Here is a 22469-nt window from a genome sequence, read left to right on the forward strand (position 1 = left end):
GTGTTCAGCTGTTTGGCTCTCTGAACCCAGTCCTTTTCAGGTTTTCATGAAAGCCTCATTATGGCAGCACAATTAATTAAATCATTGGCCACTGATTATCAACTAAATCTTCAAACCCTCTCCCTCTCCCCAGAGGTTATGGGGTAGAGTGAAAGGCTCAACCCTCTAATCCTGTCCTGGTCTTTCCTGTGACTGGTTGCCATCCTGAAGCTACTTAGGGGCTGCCAGCCATCAGTCAATTCATTAGCACACAAAATGACATCACTTTGGAGATTCTAAGGATTTAGGAATTGTATGACAGGAAACTGGATGAAGACCAAATACACATTTCACAGTTATCACATATCCCCACAGTGTTGCTGTTTCCAGAATGCCATATAAATGGAGTCACACGATTTGCAGATTTTTGGGTCTGTCTTCTTTCACTCAGCATAATGCCTTTAGGATTCATTCAAGCAATCGCATGTATCAATAGTATGTCCCTTTTTGATGCTGTGCTGTGTTCTATTGCATGAATGTACTAAAATTAGTTATCTATTCACCTGTTGAAGAACATTTGGGATGTTTCCAGTTTGGGGTGATTATTTTTTAAAACTAATATAAAGGTTCACAGATTTTTGCATGAAGAGAAATTTTTAAAAAATCCACCTAGCAGTCAGTTAGCTGGGTCATATCATAAGTGAATGTTTAGTTTTATAAGAAACTGCCTATCTTTTTCAAGGTGGCTGTACCATTCTGCATTCCTATTAGCAATGAATGGGAGTTCCAGTAGCTCCACATTTGTCACCAGCAACTGTACCTTTTTAAATCTTAGCCAGTCTAATAGGTATATAGCTCTATCTTAATTATGGTTTTAATTTGCATTATCCTAGTAACTAATGATGGTTAAACATCTTTTCATATGCTTATTTGACATTTTATATTTTCTTTGATGAAGTATCTGTTCAAATATTTTGCCCATTTTTACATTTATGTTTTATTGTTGAATTGAGGGTTCTTTATTTAGTCTGGAAAAAAAGACTTGTTTCTTTATAGAGATAGGAACTCACTCTGTAGCCCAGGCTGGAATGCAGTGGCAACATCATAGCTTACTGCAGCCTTGAACTCTTGGGCTTAAGCAATATTCCCACCTCAGCCTCCCGAGTAGTTGGGCCACAGATATGAGCCACTGCACCTGGTTCCTGGATAAAAAACTTTTTCCAGATCTATGATTTGAAAATATTCTCTCCTAGTCTGTGGCATGACTTTTCATTTTCTTAATGGTATCTTTTGCAAGGCAAAAGATTTGAGTTCTGATTAAGTCCAAATTTGCCAATTTTTTCTTTTATGTATCATGCTTTCGGCACTGTGAGATATATGTGGAGGTTCCTTTTCTTGCAATATGAACATCCAATTGTTCCAGCACTCTTCGTTGAAAAGACTACCCTTTCTCCACTGAATTGCCTTTGTACCTTTAAAAAAAGAATTTTGTTGGCTTGTCTTGTGCGGGTCTATTTTTGGGCTCTCTCTTTTGTTCCACTGATCTATTTGTCTGCCCTTTTGCTAATACCACACTGGAGCTTTATGGTAAGTCTTGAAATTAGGCAGTGTGAGCCTGCCAACTTTATTCTTTCTCATATGACTATTATAATTTTTTGTACCTCAATATAAAATTTATAATCAGTTTCTAGATCTCTACAAAAAGAGCTTGCTGGGATTTTGACTGGGATTACATTTAATCTGTAGATCAAATTGCAGAGAATTGATATCTTCATAATCGCAAGCCTTCCATCTCTTCATTTATTTAAGCTTCTTTATCAGTGTTTTGTAGTTTTCGACCTATTGATTCTACACTTATTTTATTAGATTCATACCTAAGTATTATATTATTATATTCCATATAGTACATTTTCACATAACTTCAATTTCATACATGTTAAATGTATTATAAATATTTTTTAAATTTCAAATTAAAAAAATTCTAAATGTCCTAATGCTAAATGTTTATTACTACTGTAGAGAAACACAGCTGACTTCTGGATATTGACCTGTATTGTATCCTGAGACTTTGCTGGACTCACTTATTCATCCTAAGAGCTTTTGTGTAGATTCTTTGGAGTTTTCTATGTGGACAGTCATGTCATCTAAGAACAGAGATAGTTTTGTTTCTTCCTTTCCCATCTGTATGCCTTTTATTTTTCTTGCCTTATTGTATCAGCCATAGTATTTGGTACAAAGTTGACAGTTGGAGGTAAGAGACAACATCCTTGTTCCCAGTCTTAGGGGGAAAACAATCCTTAACCATCAAGTATAATCCTGGCTATATGTATTTTATGTCAGATTCAGGAAGTTTCCCTCAGTTCCTAGTTTGTTGAGAGTTTTAATGATGAATGGATTTTAAATTTTGTTAAGTGCTTTTTCTGCATATTCTTCTTTAGTCTGTTCATATGGTGAAGGCTAATGATTGATTTTATAATGGTGAACCAGATTTGCCTTCCTGGGATGAACCCCACTTGGTCAGAAGGTATTATACTTTTTATTTAATCATGGGATTAGATTTGTTCATATTTTGTGAAGGATTTTTATATTTATATTCATGAGGGCTATTGGTCTGTCATTTTTCTTTTCATGTTAGTCATAAAAATGCATCCTTGTTCCCAATCTTGGGAGAAAAGAAAATCTTAGGGATTTTCTATAATAATATTGGGGTCAATTCTCCAAGACATGCAATCCTAAATGTATACACAGCTCGTGAGGCAAAAACCAACAGAACTGAAAGGAGAAATAGACCAAACTGCAGTTATAGTTGGACACTTTAAAACTCCTCTCTCAGTAATTAATAGAACAAGTAGAGAGAAAATCAGTAAGAATATAGAAGACATGAACAACCAACCAGACTTAATTATACGTTTATGGACATTTATAGAACTCCTCTCCCCCAACCATAACAACAGAATGCACTTTCTTTCCAATTGCCTATGAGAAATTCACCAAAATAGATCACATTCTAGGGCACAAAATAGACCTCAAAACATTTAAAGGGATAGAACTAGAAACAGAACTATAATCAGATTAAACTGAAATCCCCAACAACAGAAAGATTTCTGGAAAACTAACAAATAATTGAAAAATAAACAATACATTTCTAAATAATCAATGGGCCAAAGAGAAAATCTCAAGAGAAGGGGAAAATATTTTGAATGGAATTAAAATTAAAATATATCAAAATTTGTGGGATGTAGAAAAAGCATCACATAGAGGTAAATTTATAGCATTAAATATCTGTATTAGAAAAAAAGAAAGATCTCTAAACTGTAATCTAAGCTTCCACCATAAGGAACTAGAGAAAGAAGATAAAACCCAAAGGAAGTAGAGGGAAAGAAATTATAGATAAGAGCAGAAATCAATGAAATTGAAAACAGAAAAATAGAGAAAATCAATAAAACCAAAGTTGGTTCTTTGAAAACATCAATGAAACTGATAAACTTCTAGCCAAACTGATTAAGAAAAAAAGAGAGAAGTCACAAATTACCAATATGAGGAATGAAAAAGGAGACATTCCTACTGATCTTATGTAATAAAATAGTAATAGATACATACTATTAATGACTCTATATCCATAAATTCAACAACTTAGATAAAAGGGAATAATTCCTTGAAAGATACAAAGTACAAAAACTCACCCAAGTAGAAATAGAATACCTGAATAGTCCTATATCTATTAATGAAATTCATTCTGTAAGTTAAAACCTTCCAAAAGAGAAAATGGCAGGCCCAAATGGTTTCCCTGGCAAATTTTATCAAACATCTAAGGAAAAGGTAATAAGAATTCTACACCATATCTTCTAGAAAACTAGAAGAGGAGATAATACTTCCCAATTCATTTTATGAGCCAACGTGACAGTTTTTTCTTTCAGTACTTTAAAGATGTCACAACACTGTCTTTGATTTGCATGATTTCTGACAAAGTCTGCTGTAATTCCTATTTTTGTTTCTCTGTACGTAATTTCCTTCAAGAAAAGGCTGCCTTCAAGATTTTCTCTTTGGCTTGTTTTCAGTAGTTTAAACATAATATGGAGGGGTATATTCTTTTTGGTGTTTACCCTATTTAGTGTTCTGTGAACTTCCTGGATCTGTGGTTTGGCATCTGTCATTAATTTGAGAAAATTCTCAACTATTATTTCTTTTCATTTTTTAAGCATTATTTCTTTACATATTCCTTCTGCCCCACCTCTCTCTCTTCCTTTAGGGATTCCAATTATCTCTATGCTGTGGCATTTGATATCATGCCATGACTCCTGAGTACTGATGTTTTGTATGTGTTTCTTCTTTTGTGTTTCAGTTGGGGTAAACTCTACTGACCTAACTTCAAGTTCACTGACTCTTTCCCTGGCTGCCTCAAGTCTACTGAGGTGTCTGTCAAAGGTATTTCTCAACTGTTTTTTTTATTTCTAACATTTCCATTGGGTTCTTTCTTATAGTTTCCATCTCTCTACTAAAATAGTTACCCATAGTTACCCATATGATCTTGCATGTTGTTTATACCTTCTATTAGGGCCTTTAACATATTAATCATAGTTATTTAAAATTCCCTGTCAAATATTCTAACACCTTTGTCAGATCTGATTATCATGATTGTTTCATTTCTAAGGAGTGTGGTTTTTCTTGTCTTTTTGTATGTCTTGTAAATTTTGCTAAAAATTGGACATATTATATAGTAGAGTATAGACTAAGATTTCTAAGCATAAATGGATATATCTTTTTTTCCTACTAAGGCTTTAATGCTCCTTCTAGCTGATTATATGCCTGAGTAGAAAAAGAAGACCCTCCCTGAGGTTTTGAAGGACTTTGCCAAAAAGCTGGCTATACTACTAATAAATTCTTCTCTCTTCTCTCTGCACTTTCCATGAAGGCAGACAATCTCAAATAGAATTTCTGATTAAGCAGGAGATAATTAGTATATCCTCACAGATCTATCCCAGCCAAAAGCAAAGAAACATGATACTCTGGACCATATGGGCAACATACTGGGGAAGGGGTGGGTAAATATAAGATTATTTCGGATTCTGTGAAATATCTGAATTGTTCTCAATACCCCTTGAGTGGTAGGCTGATTGTGTTAATGACATCATCTCTACCCCTCCCTCTGCATGTAGTTCTGTGTGCTCTCCTGCCATAGGCATACTAACTTGCTTAAACAACCTGATTGGTTTTCAACCCATGCCTTCAGCCACTGCCATGAGAACATGTCCAAGCTTGCTGTAGACACATGTGGCTCAGTTGTCCTGGCCACCTCAGCCACCAGCCAGAGAACTGCCCACGTAAGTCCAGATTAAACTGCTGACCCACAGACACACAAGCAGCTAAGTAATGTTTTTGTTTGAAATGACTGAGTTTTAAGGTAGGAATAGAAAGCTGATATATCTAGCAGGCCTTTTGGCCTCCAGAGATCTGGGAAGTATTGGCGCACACTCTAACGCTACCTATGCTGTGTCTCTTGGAGCTCATATCACACTGATTCATGGCCCTGCTAGATGCCATGCCTTGTGGATATTCCACCACTACGGCGAGTTATTTTAAGCAAAGTACAAAAACCAGCTTCAGGAGGCTCATATTTTGAATACTAATTTCTAATTTTTACTAAGGTTATCTTTGAAAAAGCACTTCATGTCTCTATTTTGCTGCTAGGATAGAAAGCCCATTTCTGTGTCCTTTAAGGCTGTGGTCTCTATGAGCCCTGGACTGGGCTGGCTGCAACAGATGCTCTGGCAGGAAGAACATTCCCCAGATCCTCCCCTGAGAGTCTCATTCAGGTATGCTGGGGTGGAGCACAGAAACCTGAATTTTTAGACAACTCCTCAAGATGATAACATATTATTAACATTATGTTACAAATGTTAGGTGATCATTGAAATGGATGGTTTCCCCAGTTTACTGCTTCCTGAATGCATCTTTTGATACAATCTCCTTTCATCATAATATACTTATATATAATGTATGATCAATACATCAAAATAATAGTTAATACTTAATAGAGAATAGTTAATATAATTTATAACTTGGAAATGCCTGCTTATTTCTAATGAAAATTAAAGGAAGCTAATATATAACACATCCAATAAGACCATCAGAATAGAAACAAAATTTTAGACAAGAAACACTATATCAAAGCCTCAAAACAGTAGATTTCATGAGTAGCTGAGTTTCCTAGTAGCAAAGGCAAAGAAAGAAATACAATAATTATAAAAATTCTTACTAGCTGATAAAATAAAATATATCAAAGTATCAGTAAAGACTTTTTTTCCCACAGCTGAATTATAAAAGGAACTTAATCATATAGGACCTATTACACAAATTATTTTGAAGATAAAAAAATGGAAAATAAGTGAATGTGTAGGGAGAAAGAATCTTTTTGGAGCTACACTGCAAAAGGAATCTAATTATATAGGTCCTATTGCACAAGGGATCTTGAACAACAAAAAGACTTGTGTAACCAACAGTGGCTGGGCAGAAAATGACTATTTCTCATACAGTACATGTACATCCTGGCAGCATAAATCTCTGAAGGTGCTTCTCTGGTGGGCAAAAGTCCATGGATGAGGGAGGCTTTCTGTGTTCGGGCTTTTCTCACTGAAGGAAGCTTATGACATCTAAGAACTATGAAGAGTGGGGCTATGCCTGGACATAGAGTCCCCTCAGAGGAGGAAAGGGTTATGCTGCACTACTGGGGAGCCACTTGGTGGAGGAGCCAGTTCACACTCACGACTAGGAACCCGCACTCTGGAGGCTCACCCAGAAATCAACCAAGGCAAAGAGGTTCAGGAGGCAGAGGCAGAGTCTGAAGACACTAAAAAACTTCTCATTCCAGGAAGGCATCTAGGTTTTCTTGCCTACTGCATTATCTGTAGATGCTAACAATGTGGTGACTGTTCTCTGGCTGCATTAGTGGAAGCACAGTGCCCAGAAGCAGGGAGACAAGTCCCAGCTCTGTCCTGCTCATGTCCTTCCTTCAACTCCTCCCTTAGGCCATGCTGTCACCTCTGGAGTGCTACACAAGTTGTTCCCTCACCGCAGAACAGTCGCACCAACACCCCTGGCCCACCCACACCCCTTTCACCTGGCTCCATTCTCATCCTTCAGATCCCCATCCAGATGGCCCTGATGCCCTCAAACTTGGGTAGGGCCCCCCACCTGTGCCCCTACAGCATCCTTCCTGCTCCACAACAACCCCTATCACACTGAGCTGTGACTGCCTGTGTCCTCAGAGCGGTCGTCAAATTTCCCAGTTCACAGTTGGATCCTCACTGTTAGCTGTGCCAGGCAGAGAGCAGATGCTCCCAGGATGTACACAGTGGATGAATAACGTTGAAGGACAACAAAGACCACTAACAACGCTGTCAACAGGAACAGCCAACACAGACATGGGCTTACCCTGTGCCAGGCCCTGCTCTAAATGCTGAGGTGTGGGGCTGAGAGCTGAACGCAGGCAGGTTGCTCCTCAACTCATGCTCTTAAACCATTCATCCTCATCAATGAACAAATGTGTGCAGTGTGAGGCTGGGTGACCTGTGGGACTGCAGGAAGTGGCCGTGTACCCTGCCACTGTGCAGCAGCCCAGTGCCCCTCAAACCTGGAGATGTGAGGGGAGGTAAACGCCTGGTGCAGAGGACCGATTCACCCCTTCTCATGAAGACCAGGAGTGGCTGGCTGGAAGGGGCCTGTCTCTAGTCCTGTCCCATGACTAAGGCACTGCCCATGCTCCCCGGCAAGTGGGCCATGTTAGGACAGAATCTGTAACAGAAGGAGGCCACACAGAACAAGCACCTTGCCAACGGGAATGCTGCCACCTGCAGGGGAGGCTGGAAGCTCAGACGGGCTGGACCCTGGTGCTGGCCCCACAGGGCTTGACCGATGGCTGGGTTTCTGTTCCGATAATCCAGCTGCTTTTTTCCTCTGGGCAGCGATTTGGGACAAGACATTGTCTATGCTGCCACCTGAGGAAACACAAAATGAGTGAACACCATGGGCACAGAGGGCTTACTCCAACACAAGGGTGGTGGACTGTCGTGTGATGACTGGGTTGGAGCGAGTCTCCCAGACTTCCTTCCTCACGTGGCTCCAGAACAAGACTGACCACAGGAGAACTCTGCAGGAGAACCGGGAGGTGGATGTTTAGGCAGCAGGCCCTGTGCTGCGAAGGCGTGATGGTAAGAGGTGGGAAGCAGCAGCACAGGCAAAACCCAGTCCATCCTTGCTTTCCCTGTGCCACGGCCAGCTTGTGCCAGCCCCCACCAGGCACAGATGCAACACCTTGCACCCGACGCCCACAGCAGCCCCTCTGCAGTGCCGGCCAGCAGCTGCACAGACCATCTTGTCTGGCTGCACCAAGGCTTCAGGAGGGCTACTGAGTGATTGGTCCCTCACCCTTTGACTCTCCCTTTATGTGGCCACCTACTCCCACAACTGAGTCAATCAATTCCCAATCCCATAATGCTCAGAGTGATCTGCTTCCTGACTGGACCCTGACTGCCATTCTCCCTCACACTGCTTCCGCAAATCTACTGGTAACCTTGAACTATTATAAAAGAAAGGGGCCGGGTGCAGTGGCTCACGCCTGTAATCTCAGCACTTTGGGAGGCCGAGGCAGGAGGATCACAAGGTCAAGAGATCGAGACCAGCCTGGCCAACATGGTGAAACCCCATCTCTACTAAAAATACAAAAAGTTAGCCGGGTGTGGTGACACCTGTAATCCCAGCTACTTGGGAGGCTGAGGGAGGAGAATCGCTTGAACCCAGGAGGTGGAGGCTGCAGTGAGCAAAGATCGCACCACTGCACTCCAGCCTGGCAACAGAGTGAGACTCTGTCTCAAAGAAAGAAAGAAAGAGATAATACACAGGGCTGGGGGGTGCTCAGTGTGGGACACTAATGACTAATATTTATTGAGGATTTACTATGTGCCAGGCCCTGCTGTAAATATTTCACATGTTTAAACAGAGCCATTCTGGAGGGCAAAACATATCAAAAGACTCAAAAATAGGCATACTCATGAACTCAGCCACCCTGATTCCAGCAAATTTAAATAATAGAAATCACTGAACATACAGGTGAATATGGAGGCATGAAGGTATTACGTAGGGAAGTATTAGCTACAAAAAGCAAAAATCTAGGAACAGCCTCAGTGTTCAACACAGGGAATTGGTTAAATGAACTGTGATGCCTCATACAAATGGAATACTGTTTGATTATTAAACAAGGTGCTGTAGATATATATGTATCAACATAAAAAGGTGCTCACAATCTAGCAATGTGGGGAAAAAGAAAAAAGCAAGTTACAGAGCAGTTTATAGTTTAGAAAGGCACGTGGTTCCAAGAACAGGCTCTGAAGTCAAAGTGCCTGGGTTTGGATCCTGGCTCTGCCAACTAATAGCTATGTGACCCCGGACAAGTTATTTAACTTGTCCTTAGCCCCAATCCCTCATCTGTAAAACAGAGGTGGTAACTTCATTGGCTGCTGGGGCACTGAAGGAGGTAATTCATTCAAAGGGCTTGGCATATATATATATATGAAAATTATAATGATGATCTGTAGTGGGTGAGATTATACTTTGTTTTAGTCTCTTGGCTCATCTGGTCTTAAAGCTTTTTCCACTAGAAGCAGGGTGGCTGATATGGTTTGGCTGTGTCCCCACCCAAATCTCATCTTGAATTGTATTTCCCACAATTCCCACATGTCATGGGAGGGACCTGATGGAGGTAATTGAATCATGGGGGCGGGTCTCTCCCATGCTGTTCCCATGATAGTGAATAAATCTCATGAGATCTGATGGTTTTATAATGAGAGCACAAGCTCTCTCTTGCCCTGCCACCATGTAAGATGTGCCTTTCAGCTTCTGCCATGATTGTGAGGCCTCCTCAGCCACGTGGAATTGTGAGTCCATTAAACCTCTTTTTCTTTATAAATTACCCAGTCTCGGGTATGTCTTTATTAGCAGCGTGACAACAGACTAATACAATGGCCTTCCTGCAAAGCTGGTTTTGGTTAATCCTGGATGACCTTAGGGAAGACTAGAAAGTATGCTGAAAGCCCATAATAACTTTGGGGCACTCTGCTTTGAGACCTAATTGCCACCAACTTGCTGTGTGACCCTAAGCAAATCTCGTGCCCATTGTGAGCTGCGGTTTCCTCATCTGTTCAACGAAGGGGCAGAATGAGAAGCTCTCCAAGGTCTAACCTTCAGGGATTTTAAACACCATGAAAACACCATGCATTTCTCTTAATCTCTTGTAAAATTTTACAAGAAAAAAAAAAAAGCACTCTGGACTTTATTTTCCTCTATCTCCATCCGCCTGCATCCCCAAGAAAATGTGTAAAACTCTGTATTGGGAATTCACTACAAATATCTCTTAGCCACATCAAGGAGAAAGTGCCTCTTGTGCGGTCATTTCTGCGACTGTCTGCAGCCTGAATATCCAGGCAGCACGCACCCTCAGTCCCAAGGGATCATCCCACCTCCCTGAGTGGCCCTGCCCAGCTACTCACCTGAACGGTTAAGCAGCTCCCCACCGTGCCGGCTCACACCTCCTACCCCACTGGAGCCGCCCGATGAATGAGGCGAATGGTTGAAGTTTCCAGAATTGGCAGGAGAGGCTGGGCTTCTGGAGAGGCTTGGAAATTTAACAGGCCTGACTGGTGTCTGCAAGAATAAGGCAGGTGCAGCACTTAGGGAGGATGCTCCTCTCTCCAGCCGTGCAGGATCACAGTGTGGGGGTTCCTGTGCTCAGCTGGTGCACACCCCACCAAATCTCGCTGTGCCCATCATGGCCCTGCCGGGGCCCAGCTGGGGAGTCCCTGAGGATGGAGCTTCTATGTGCTGACAACTCGCCCATTAGCTCAGTGAACCCACGCCATGTCATTTCCCGTGGGCCACTTTGCTTTCAGTCTCATTCAACTCCAGGGCCTTCCAGGAAAAAAACCTGACCATGTTATTCACTGACAACCCATGGAGGCCTCAGCACATCCAGGACAAAATCTAGCCTCCTCAGCAACGCCTGGTGCAGTGACAAGCTCCCCAACTCCAAGACTGCTTCCGTGATGCTGCCCCTGTTGGTCCCTCAGCTGGAATGGGTCTTCTCCTCCCCACATCCTTCATGGTGCCTTTCCTGGCCCCACTGTCTCTAGTGCCAATGCTCCTGGTCATGTCTTCTCCACCCTGACCTCACTCCACCCTCTGCTTCGCTTGCTCTGCTCCAGGCACACCAACCTCCTTTGGGTTTCCTGCTGATCTTTTTTGTGCCTTGGGGCCTTTGCCCAGGCAGCCTGTTCTACACGGACCCGGAGGCTCCTCCCCATCCTTACCCCACTCCTCCCACAGTGGCTCCTCCCGGTCCTTGGGTCTCAGGTCTCGAAGGCCTTCACTGCCTAAGCGGTGTAATATGGGCTCTGGTCTAGGGTGGGCTCCTGTGTAAGGCAGGCTCCTCGACACATGGCTGTGCTCCCTTCCAGCACCCTCTTCGCTTACACTGTAACTCTTACCACGTCTTGTGAGTGTATTTACTGCGGTTGCCTGTGCGTCTGATGCCCCAGTGGACTGCCAGCTCCATGGGGACTTGGTTCTCTGCTGTATGCCTGGTACCCAGTTCTGGCCTTGGCACAAAGAAGGCACTCAGTAGATATGACTAAAGGTTGCAGTGGGCTGAATTGCGGCCCCCAAAAAGATACACAGTGTCCTAATTCCCAGAACCTTTGACTGTTACCTTATGAGGCAGGAGAATGAGGATGAGCTTATATGTGCTTACCTAAGATGTGCCCAAGTCAAGGATTTTGAGAGGAGGAGCTTATCCTGGATTATCCAGGTGGGCTCTAAATGCAATCACATGTATCTTTATAAGAGAAAAGGCAGAGGGAACTTTGACAAATGAGGAAGAAATGCGACCATGGAGGCCGAGACTGGAGTGACGCAGCCACAAGCCAAGCGAAGCCTAGAGTCAAGAGAAGCTGTCAGAGGAAAGAACGGGTCTCCCTGGAGCTTCCGAAGGGAGCAGGGCCCTGCTGACACCTTGATTTCAGACTTTCTGCCTCCAGGACTGTGAGAGAATACATTTCTGTTGTTTTAAGCCATGCAGTTTGTGGTGACTTGTTACAGCAGCCACAGAACACCAAAACGAAGGTCCTCTTGTTGGTCCTCTACTATGGGCACTCTAAGGGAGAGACAGTGACAGATCCCAGGGCCCTGGCCCCCCACTGTGGGCACTCCTAAGGGAGGGACAGTGACAAGATCCCCAGGGCCCAGAATGAGGCCCTTCTGCTGAGTAAGCGAAACACAATACACTTGCAAAGGCCATAGCTCATGTTCTCTCTCCCTCTACCTGGGATGCTGCTGCCTGCACTCCACTGGGGAGAAAACTCTTCCACAGCCTGCAAACCCCAGCTCAGCTGTCGCCTCTTCCTGGAGGCCTCCCGAGTGTCCTACCACACACGGTCACCTCTCTGGCGCTCCCACACTCCTAACACTGCTCCCTGCCTCAGGTTCTGTGCCTGTGTCTTTGCCACCCAGACCACCGCCTCTTCTAGGGCAGAATGGGGCTGACTGGGCTACATGGCAGTGGGATTCAGTGAATGTTCACTGAGTGAATGAAGCAAGTCAAGTTGATGTTCTGTCCCTCTAGGGTTAAATTCTCAAGGAAACACAGCCATAGACGAGGTCTCAGGGATGGGTTCTACAACTCCCCCATGTTCCTACCTGATCGAGAATAGTGGACTAAACGCAAACCTGTCCTGCCTGTTTTGAGAGCATCTCCAGGTGCCAGGCTCTTGGTCTCCTGCTGGTGATCTGATACTACCACAGCCCTAGGAGGCAGCAGTGAGTGCTGAGGTCAGCCCCATCTTATAGAAATAGAGGCCACAAGTTTCTCCAATCACCCAGAACATGGCGACAGGGTCAGTCCTGAATCCCTTCGTCTTGCCCATTTGCTGCATCTACCGTCTAGATACAGGCTACACACAGGTGTCTTCCACATTGACGGGACTGTCAATTTCAGAAACAGATCAGGAGCCACCAAGTTAGAAATCACTACAATCAAAAGAAGTTACACTCTTGGGCACAAGAAAGCACCAGTAGCACACACAGTTGCCGCTGAGTGTTTGCTCTTGATCATGGTTCACTCACACTTGGCTGGTGATCTTCAGCTATTACTCCCACTCCCTGGGTCCCAGTTTCCTCATCTACTAAAAGGAAGGTTGGATTAGATAGATCAGGTCTTCAAACTGTGCTCCTTGGAGATCTAGGGTTCCAGTGAGGGGACAGATGTTCCCTGCTACCTCAACATTTTAATCTATTTTCCATATTGAGTTGCTCTATAGAGCTTCATTAGACAAAAGGATATCATCCATTCAAAAGAAAAAAAAAGTTACAACCCCTCTGGATTCGTCAGTTTGAGGGTCCCTCTGCCTGGAACAAACCATGATTTCAGTGAGCAGTGAGTGATGTGTAGAAGTGTGTCAGAAGACAACTTACAGTGTCTGTGCCCCCGCCGCCCACAGGGTGGCCCCTGCTGGCTCTCTGGGGCAGCACAGTCTTCATGGGGTCTGCCTTCCCATTGTGACGCGTCCGGGACCGATCAGAGCTCCACAGCTCAAAACTGGAAGGGGGTAGGAATGGGGGGATGACTGCTTTCAGCTTGTCACTCGGGAGTCTGGTGAGGGGAGCTCCGTTTCGAAGCTGAAAAACACAGGCTGAGGGTTAGACAAGCCCCCAGGAGGGCTCCCAACTCTGCGGGAAAGACTCCATGTTTTTCCTGCTTCTCAGGGCATGGCACCACCATCCGCCCCTCCACCCAAGCCAGGAGCTATGTGGCATCTGCAGCTCTCCTCCCAGTAACTGCACAATACCCATGTCTGCTCTGCGCCAACGCCAGGCTTCTCCTGGATCTCTCCCCACAGCAGCAAGATCAGAATGGGGCAGAGGAGACAGAGCACCACGGAAAAGCAGATGATGTTGGTGTGCTGTAGGGGAGGCAGGGGAACTGGGAGAACACAGAGGAGGGGTGCCCCTGCTGCGCGGTGAGTGCACCTTTGTGGGGACCGAGCTGAGCCCGAACGACAGTTTAAGCTGGGCCAGTGAGGACCAGGAGGGGCATTCCAGACTGAGTGAGGGGCCAGAATACGGAAAGGCCTGCCGCCTAGAGGAGCAGGACATGGGTGCAGTGCTGTGAGGAGACCAGCATGAGCAGCCGTTGTGGATGAAGGAGGCAGCGGGAGGGATAAGGGCTGGGGCCCAGCACCACTCTCTTCCCCAGCCCCCTACATTCCAGCTTGCTCCAGCCACACCTCCTGCTGCTGACATTTAATTGTAATTTAATTTTAAATTTTGAAAAATGTGATTTGGGGGCCAGTATAAAATCTACACAGTAATGACTGTTAGATCATCAAGGAAGTGTTCACAAACCAAGCTCACCTTAATTAAGAAAAAACAGTGAACTCTGTGCCAGATGGTGCTTTGCAGCAACGGGCATCCCACAGCTAAACCCGCCTCGGGAGCCGAGCAGGCGGGCATCTCCACACTAACGGCTGCACATGCCCATCAGCGGGGCAGCGGGACCACCCCACCCAGAGAGCGGGCAGGCACACTGGCGCCCTCTACAGGACATGAGCGGTTGGGGAAGGAGTACACTTCCAGGGTTCCCAGGCTGGCTCTGTCCTGCTTTTCTGAAAGTCTCTAAACAAATGCTGTCCCCTCTTTCCCTCTAGACCACAACAAGCTCATCCGGCAAACGGGGTTGAGTTGGACACTCACAGCGACAAATCCACCACCACAAAAGGGTCTTCTACCTCCCTGGGGTAACAGTCTAAATTGTTGCTATCTTTCTGGAAGCCAATGACATTCACAACCTTTGACCCAGGAATTCCATTTCTAGGTATTCATCCTGAGCAAGTAATCAGGCAAGTAGGGGAAACGAAGGTGTAGGGACATTCATCTGAGCTGTTAAAACAACAAAAAACTAGAAATCACAGAGTCTGACAGTGCTGTCTTGGATAAAGAGACACATTCCTACATTGGAATGTTCTAATGTAGCCATTAAATATGATGTGACTACATGGTGCTTGATGACATGGAAAAGATGGTCACAACATATAAATCACAAATAAATAGGATTCAACACAATATGGGAAAGATACTAACAGTGCCAACCTCAGGAATATTAAATGAGCTAATATATGCAAAGTGTAGTGAAAAGTAGCTGGTACTTAGTAAGAGCTATGGTATTTGCTATTATTATATATAACATCATATCATATTTATACATGCTAAAAAACTGCTTACAAAAAATACTCAAAAGACATATACCATAAAAATGCCAACCATGGTTATAGCTGGGTGTGTGATCGGGGTGAATTTATTTTCCTCCTTTATGTTTTACTGCTTCTTCCAAAATTTCTAAAATAGCATTTCTGTCTTCATACCAAAAATAATTATTGCTATTTAATAACATGATCAAATGTCAGGCAACACAAGCCCCCAGAGTCAGTGTTAGAGCCATCAATTTACACCTGTTGGGGTGGCAGGGAGCCGCGGGCAGATCGGGTCAGGACTCCTCGCTGGGCTCTGCAGTTCCTGACGCTGCTGATGCCTTTTCTGGGAGTCCCCTCTGCTCCCTTGTCCTCTGCAATACTGCCCTCTGCTGGCTAGTATTAGGGTCTTAGCGCTAAAGGGACTCAAGTCCAACTTTAACCATTAAGCTCTCATGTCAGAGGAAAGGAGTGTGAAACCCAGAGAGGGGAGGTAACACATCCAAGTTCACACCACGGAGCTTATTCTGGGCCAGACACTATGCTAAGACTATGCTAAGAACTTCCTGGGAGTGATCTTGTTTAAAAACCATAACCATGAGGGATCCCCAAAGTCAGAGACTACAAACTGTCCCCCAGTATCTACTTTTCACATCTTAGAAATGACACCCCTCATGTTTATTTAGATGGGCACAGGACCACTTGGAACAAAGACTTCATTTCCCTGCTTTCCCACTGTGATTTAAGCAGAGTAGCTTCCAAGAAACTTTTTTGTTTTTTTTAGATAGAATCTTGCTGTCACCCAGGCTGGAGTGCAATGGCACGAGCTCGGCTCACTGCAACCTCCGCCTCCCGGGTTCAACCAATTCTCCTGCCTCAGCCTCCCGAGTATCTGGGATCACAGGTGCCCGCCACCCTATGCCCAGCTAATTTTTGTATTTTTAGTAGAGACGAGGTTTCACCATGTTGGCCAGGCTGGTCTCAAACTCCTGACCTCAGTAATCCACCCGCCTCCGCCTCCCAAAGTGCTGGGATTACAGGCATGAGCCACCGCGCGTCGCCCCAAGAAACTTCTTTAAAGACAGCTGGCGTGTGCCCACGGCTACCTCTTCTCCCCTCCTCTCTCCTGCTTGCTGGAATGAGGCTGTGATGGCCAGAGCTCTGGCAGCCATCTTGAACCAAGAGGTGACCTTAGAAATAGAAACTACACCTGGGGGACCAACAGGCAGAAAGGACTCAAGTCCCTAACTCCAACGAGCCATATACTAGTTCTGGACTTTGTTTACTTGAATGAAGTAGGCTGTCTTATTTACACCATTGTTATTTGGGGACTTTCCGTTACTCACAGTTGACTCTAATCCTAATACATCTCTGAGGAAACTGAGGCCTCCCCAGCTGGAAACATACTCTCCTCTTTGACTCCTCTCCCTGGTTCTCCACAGCCCAAATGGTGAGTCTTCGTTTCTCATGCTGCCCATCGATTCTGACCCTCAATCCCCTGCCTCCCTGAGAACAGGGCCAGAGCTGACACTCAGCGGGTGAGCACCAGCACAGACCTCTCCACAGTTTAGAGCTGGCATCTGTTCTGACTCCTCAGTGCCAGAGCTAAGCCCATTGTTACACATTCTGATCACCAACCCTATCTGTGACCACCACAAAGACAGACAAACGCCCACATCCCTCCTTATAAATCAATCAACTGATGATTGCCAGAGACCTAAAATGCTTTTAGAAAAGCCCCACGCTCACCATGGTTGTCAATAACGTGTCTTCCTTTTCTCCTCTTGTGCTCCCAGGACCTGAGAGACAAATGGAAATTTCCTGAAATGACCCCTCCACGTGTCCACAGCATAAGGATGAGTGACTGGGGCAGGCTTCATCCTGGAAAACCAACTCTCCTGGGTGCTTAAATATTTAATAATAATTGGTATTCGATATTTTAATAGAAGGAAGGCATTTAAAAGGTATATTGGAGCATGTTTTCAGCTTTTCCATAAACCACTGCTGTGCTGGGTCAGACAGTGGTGCCCCTAGCTCAATAGTCTGTCTCAGACAGTAGTGCCAGAGGAGCTAATCCAGTTATGGGGAATCTGACTGTTAGAAGGGATCTTATCTATGTTCCAGTCAGTATGGGAATCTCCTTCAGCAAACTGACAAAGTTATCCAAGCTGTTAAATACCTCGAGTGATGGGAAGCTCACTACTCACACCCTCCCAGTAACTCATTTTATTTCAAGATGCTTTCAGTGTCATAGACCAGTCACATTTCATAGGTAGGGAAAACCACCTATCAAAGGCAAGAGAAAGGATGACTCCCTGTCGTCCCTCAGCAGGGAGTGTGGGACAGGAACCTGGGCCTCTTGCCACTGGACAGCACCTTCTCATTCTATCACACTCCTGGTGGTTGTGTCCCTGCCTAAGTATCTTTTCTACCAGACCAGCCTCTATGCTCCAGTGTCACATTCCAACATCATCTCACCCCTGACAGCAACCCAGGAGGTAGGATGAAGGGCAGAGGGTACAGGCTCAGACCATTCCGAAAATTCTACTGCACATGCAGACTTTTCTCACCATTGTCTTTGGTCACAGGGGCTGCATCAGGGAGTGCAGAGCGGCTTATCTTGTCCTGGGGGGCAGCCCTCATTGTGGAGTCCAGAGCTGGCTCAGGATCGTCAGAGAAAGGCAAAGGCTGGTTGCTGGACAGCCCACGGGGCAGCGTCTGCATCAGTTTGAGCTTTCGGAACCGATTGGACATTCGGTTCCACCAGGACTGCCAAAGGAACGCAGAGCAGAAGTCATGCTCCAGGAAGGGCAAGGAGAGTGGGCCCAGGACCTGCTAGCCCAGAGTCAGTGACTACATTCACATGTGCCTGCCCTCCCCTCTCCTGGGGCCCGGACAGACATTACTGATCAACGATAGCACCCATTCCCAATAAGCCATGGTTACTCACTAATCTTTCCTGACCCAGCCCTTAGGCAGTCACTTCCAATAGCCTGGAGGTGGCAGTGAACCCTATTTGCCATCCCTCATCTAATCAATCTCCTCATTGCACAGATTGAGAAATGGAGACCCAGACAGGAGTGCTGACTTGCTTGAGGTCTTACAGTGAGACAGGGACAGATGGCCACAGAGGCAGCTCCAGATTCCTAAGCGTCTATCATTGCATAATTTCCCTCCTACTGCTCTGGTGATAATGTGAGAGGCATCAGGATCTCTATACCAGGGCCTGGGCCAGCTGCTCCTATAGCTGATCCTCACCTAGAGAGGACAGGCACTACCTTCGGTGAACACTTGTAACCCATGACCACTCAGAGGTTAATGAACAGCCACAAAGGGCGTCTGTGAGGGCCTGGCCTGTGGAAATGGCAGTAAGAGCAGGAATGAAGGGAGCTATGAGAACAACACAGTCAGGAAGGATGCAGAGCTCGAGCCAGCAATGGACACAAAAGGAGCGCCGAGTCTGCAGCCCTCAGCAGGCGCTGCCACCCCATGCAGAGTGGGGAGGTTGGCAGACAAGACCAGTGTGTTGTTTTGTTTTCTCAGGCATAAAGTAAGTTTGATTTCAAACAAGTAGAGCAGGACGTGGAAGATGAGAAATCCAAAGAGAAAGTCTCAGCTTGCAGTTACAAGCAGCCACCAGAGCTTGTTTCCGGTGTTTCCAGGAAGCTGGCAGGGCCTGTGGACTGCAGGGAGACCCCAGAGTGGCACGATCAGCAAATATCCTGCACAGTAAAGCAGAGGCTGCAAATGGATTCCTTGGGAAGAGAAGTGTTTGCTTTGGCCAGCTCAGTACTACATCATGCAGAATTTTCTAAAATTCCCTATACTTATAAATTAAGATTCCATACCAAAATCTGGATTTCTATTTTTTCCTTTAAAAAAAAAAAAAGAGAGATCTAGTAATATGGATCCACATCACTTTTTGAGACAAGTTCTTGTTCTGTCGCCCAGGCTGGAGTGCAGTGACGTGATCTCAGCTCACTGCAACCACCGCCTCCTAGGCTCAAGCAATTCTCCTGTCTCAGCCTCTGGAGTAGCTGGGATTACAAGCGTGGACCCACATTCTTACAAAGCAGCCACTGTTGCCACAACATGGTCACAGTCACCCCAGTTTTTCCTGGTCCCCCTTGTTTCCTATTGCTCAATGCCAGCTCACCTGCCACCCCTGCGGGGACTCCCCAGCATAAACTAGCCTGGGTGCATAGGAGGCAGCAGGCACCCCACCAGCCCCCATCTCCCTGGCTCCCTAAGCCCCTTTAAGACAGGAAAAGGCAAACCTTCAGCCCACCCTTGTCATCGGGCAGCACTGGGATGCTCCAGGGCTGTCGGACCTTCGAGTGGGGCAGGGGCGGCTGGTGGCTCGGCCGGCCTTTGTCTTTATTCACCCGCATGCAGACAGATGCCAGCAGTCGAACAAGTTCCGTGTCTATGGACACAAAAGGCAGCATTTTACCTGCAAATATGTCTGTTGGGCCATGAGGAGAAGACTCAAGATGACCCCTGTCAGACTTAGAACTCAGCCCTGCAGCTCCAGGGTCTGTGTAATTCCAGAATCAAGGCAACTGCCTCTCCATCTGATCTTCAAAAGGTGGCAAACAAAGCCAGCAGGGCTTAACCTACTTAACCAAAAAGAAAAACCGGAAGTCCTCTCTCATGAGGAAGGCAGGGGGACAGTGTGTTTAAAAGTGCAGGCTTCACAGCCAGGCTGCAGAGGTTCAGATTCTGCCTCTGTCCCTCCCTGGCTGTGTAACTGCAGGTAAATTACAAAGCCTCTTTGTGCGTCTGTACAAGTCAGTGACATTAATACCCACCACATAAAGGTATCTTGACAATTCATGGGAATTCCTTTAGAGCAATACAAGTGCCTTAAAAATATTAAGTATTATGAAGTTATTATGAACCCAACTCAGTTATATAAAAAAAGCATTGCAAAAAAGATTGAGAAGATACTCAAACTATTAACAATGCTTTTTCTTTCTTTTTTTTTTTTTAACAATGCTTTTTCTTGATGACTATTTTTCTTTTTTTTTTTTTGAGACAGAGTCTTGCTCTGTCACCCAGGCTGGAGTGCAGTGGCACGCTCTTGGCTCACTGCAATATCCACCTTCTAGGTTCAAGCAGTTCTTTGCCTCAGCCTCCCATGTAGCTGGGGCTGCAGCACCCGCCACCATGCCTGGCTAATTTTTGTATTTTTAGTAGAGATGGGGTTTCGTCATGCTGGCCAGTCTGGTCTTGAACCCCTGGCCTCAAGTGATCCACCCACCTCAGCCTCCCAAAGTGCTGGGATTATGGGCGTGAGCCATCCATGCCAGGCTATTTCTTTTTTCTCTCCAAGTATTCAATAATAGGCATGAGTTTCTTCAAAAGTTTTGTGTAAACACTTCATTTAAAAACCTACTAGGAAAAATATTCCTAGGAATAGACTGTTTTATTGGGAAAGGGAATAAATGGCAGTGGAGGCTAGGGAGAAGAGGAACACTGAAAAGATGAGTTTCTCAGAAAAAGTGTGTATGAGATCCAGCGAGAGTGGCTGGGGACTGATTCCGAATAACAAACTCTTGGCACATGAAGAAGGTCTCCAATTAGGTGGAGTAGGATCACTGGACTTGGGGCACAGGACTCCAACTCTCTGGCTGGGACAGATCACTTCCCGAGTCTTGGCGACCTCATCTCTTCAAGAGGATGTGAACCTCTGCTTCCCCTCTCAGACCTCTTTGAGGGTCAAACAGAACCAAGTGTGCATCTGTGAAGTGCAAGGGCCTGCAGCAGGGAAGGGGTGGCAAGGGTGGCAGTGCTGTGATGAGGAAGGGTACGCCTGCTGGCTACCCCTCTAGCTAAGAGGGGCAGCAGGTGACTTGTGACTGCAGAGGTGAAAGTCTTCTCTCCCCACAGCCAACAGCTAGAATCCCAGCACAGGGTTCAAGCCTAGTGGGTCAGAAGGGCCTCGGGGCTTCTCTCTCTCTGGGTTGAAACTCCAGGGTAATAAGAAAGATGACAGATCACAGACCTTTCCCCTTGAGCTCGCTAACTGGAAGCCCAGGTCCCAAAAGAGGGCCTGTCACAGCAGGGGAGGGTCAAAGGGGAGTAGCAGGTACCAGCCAAGGACAAAGAGGGGTGGAACTAATGGCCACAGTCCCAGCACACGACCCTTGACCCTGCAGCCTCTACCTACACAATTAAGCTGAGGCGGCCATTGCTCTATCTCCCATTCTGCTTATCAAAGGGGCCTTTATGTTTCCACCTGAGTGACTCAGGATTTCTGGCTGTGAAGCACAGATGCCATTCTAGGGTGTGTGTGGACTGCAAAGTCAGACACGTCTTATTTTCCTTCCCTCTCTGGAGACTCCTAGGAGGTTGGTGCTGGAAGAAGTCCCCGGGGCCACCTGGTCCAAGTCCAGCACTTCACTGGGGAGGGAAGGAACTTGCCTAAGATCATGCAGCAAGCTCCTGACACTTGAGAATGACTTTCCCCCACGAATAAGCAAGTGCTTAAAACACAAGTCACCAGAGGAGGTGGCTGTCTTGACTCTCAGCCCAAGAAACGCTGGGTAGATTTACAACCCTTTTCTTGAAATTACCTACCAGGATCATTCAGCAGCATCACCAGGTCAAATGCCGTGTATCCATTTTTTGCACGAAGAGTAACATCGGCCCCTTGGTTTAGCAGATATTTGACAATTTCCTTATTCCTGGGAAGAAAATGCTAGAGTTACATTCACTGAAAGCAAAAGCATGGCTTTGCTCCTGGGCAACAAAACCAACAACATTAACTACAAAGCTCAGTCTCCGAACATTTAAGAAGGGCATGGAAGGGCAGTCTCACATTCTCTCATTCCCTAGCACATGGGCAGGTCAAGCAGGAACATGATTTAAATCAAAGTCTAAGTGCTTCTTCCAGGAACAACATGAAAACCGAGGCTAGATGCAGTGGCTCACGTGCGTAATCCCAACACTTTGGGAAGTCAAGGCAGGAGGATCACTTGAGCCCAGGAGTTTGAGACCAGCCTGGGCAACATAGGGGTCCCTGTCTCTACTAAAAATTTTGTTTAAAAATTAGCTAGGTGTGGTGGTGCAAGTCTGTAGTTCCAGCTACTTGAGGGACTGAGGCAGGAGGACTGCTTGAGTCTGGGAGGTCAAGGCTGCAGTGAACCATGATCATGCTACTGTACTCCAGTCTGGCAACAAAGTGAGATACTGTTGGAG

General features: G+C 45.6%; 1 protein-coding gene across 11 annotated transcripts in view; it reads right to left on the reverse strand.

The window, feature by feature from the left end:
• Positions 1–22469, reverse strand: part of ANKS6 (ankyrin repeat and sterile alpha motif domain containing 6) — an 84702-nt gene that overhangs the window by 43826 nt on the left and 18407 nt on the right. For 9 of the 11 annotated variants that reach the window (XR_009215204.1, XM_032164659.2, XM_032164662.2 and 6 more), the window contains 7 exons: positions 21849–21955; positions 19544–19692; positions 17837–18035; positions 17016–17065; positions 13495–13698; positions 10521–10674; positions 7804–7973 (listed from right to left, as the gene is read on the reverse strand). Coding sequence is in view for 8 of the 11 variants with exons in the window: in XM_032164659.2 (XP_032020550.1) it covers positions 7804–7973; positions 10521–10674; positions 13495–13698; positions 17016–17065; positions 17837–18035; positions 19544–19692; positions 21849–21955 (1033 nt within the window). In the remaining 3 variants the exon portion in view is untranslated. The remainder of the gene's footprint in view (positions 1–7803; positions 7974–10520; positions 10675–13494; positions 13699–17015; positions 17066–17836; positions 18036–19543; positions 19693–21848; positions 21956–22469) is intronic. The other 2 variants (XR_009215206.1, XR_009215205.1) reach the window with 1 other exon arrangement.

This window comes from Hylobates moloch, unplaced genomic scaffold, assembly GCF_009828535.3.
Source record: "Hylobates moloch isolate HMO894 unplaced genomic scaffold, HMol_V3 SCAFFOLD_10, whole genome shotgun sequence".
NCBI classification, from domain to species: domain Eukaryota; kingdom Metazoa; phylum Chordata; class Mammalia; order Primates; family Hylobatidae; genus Hylobates; species Hylobates moloch.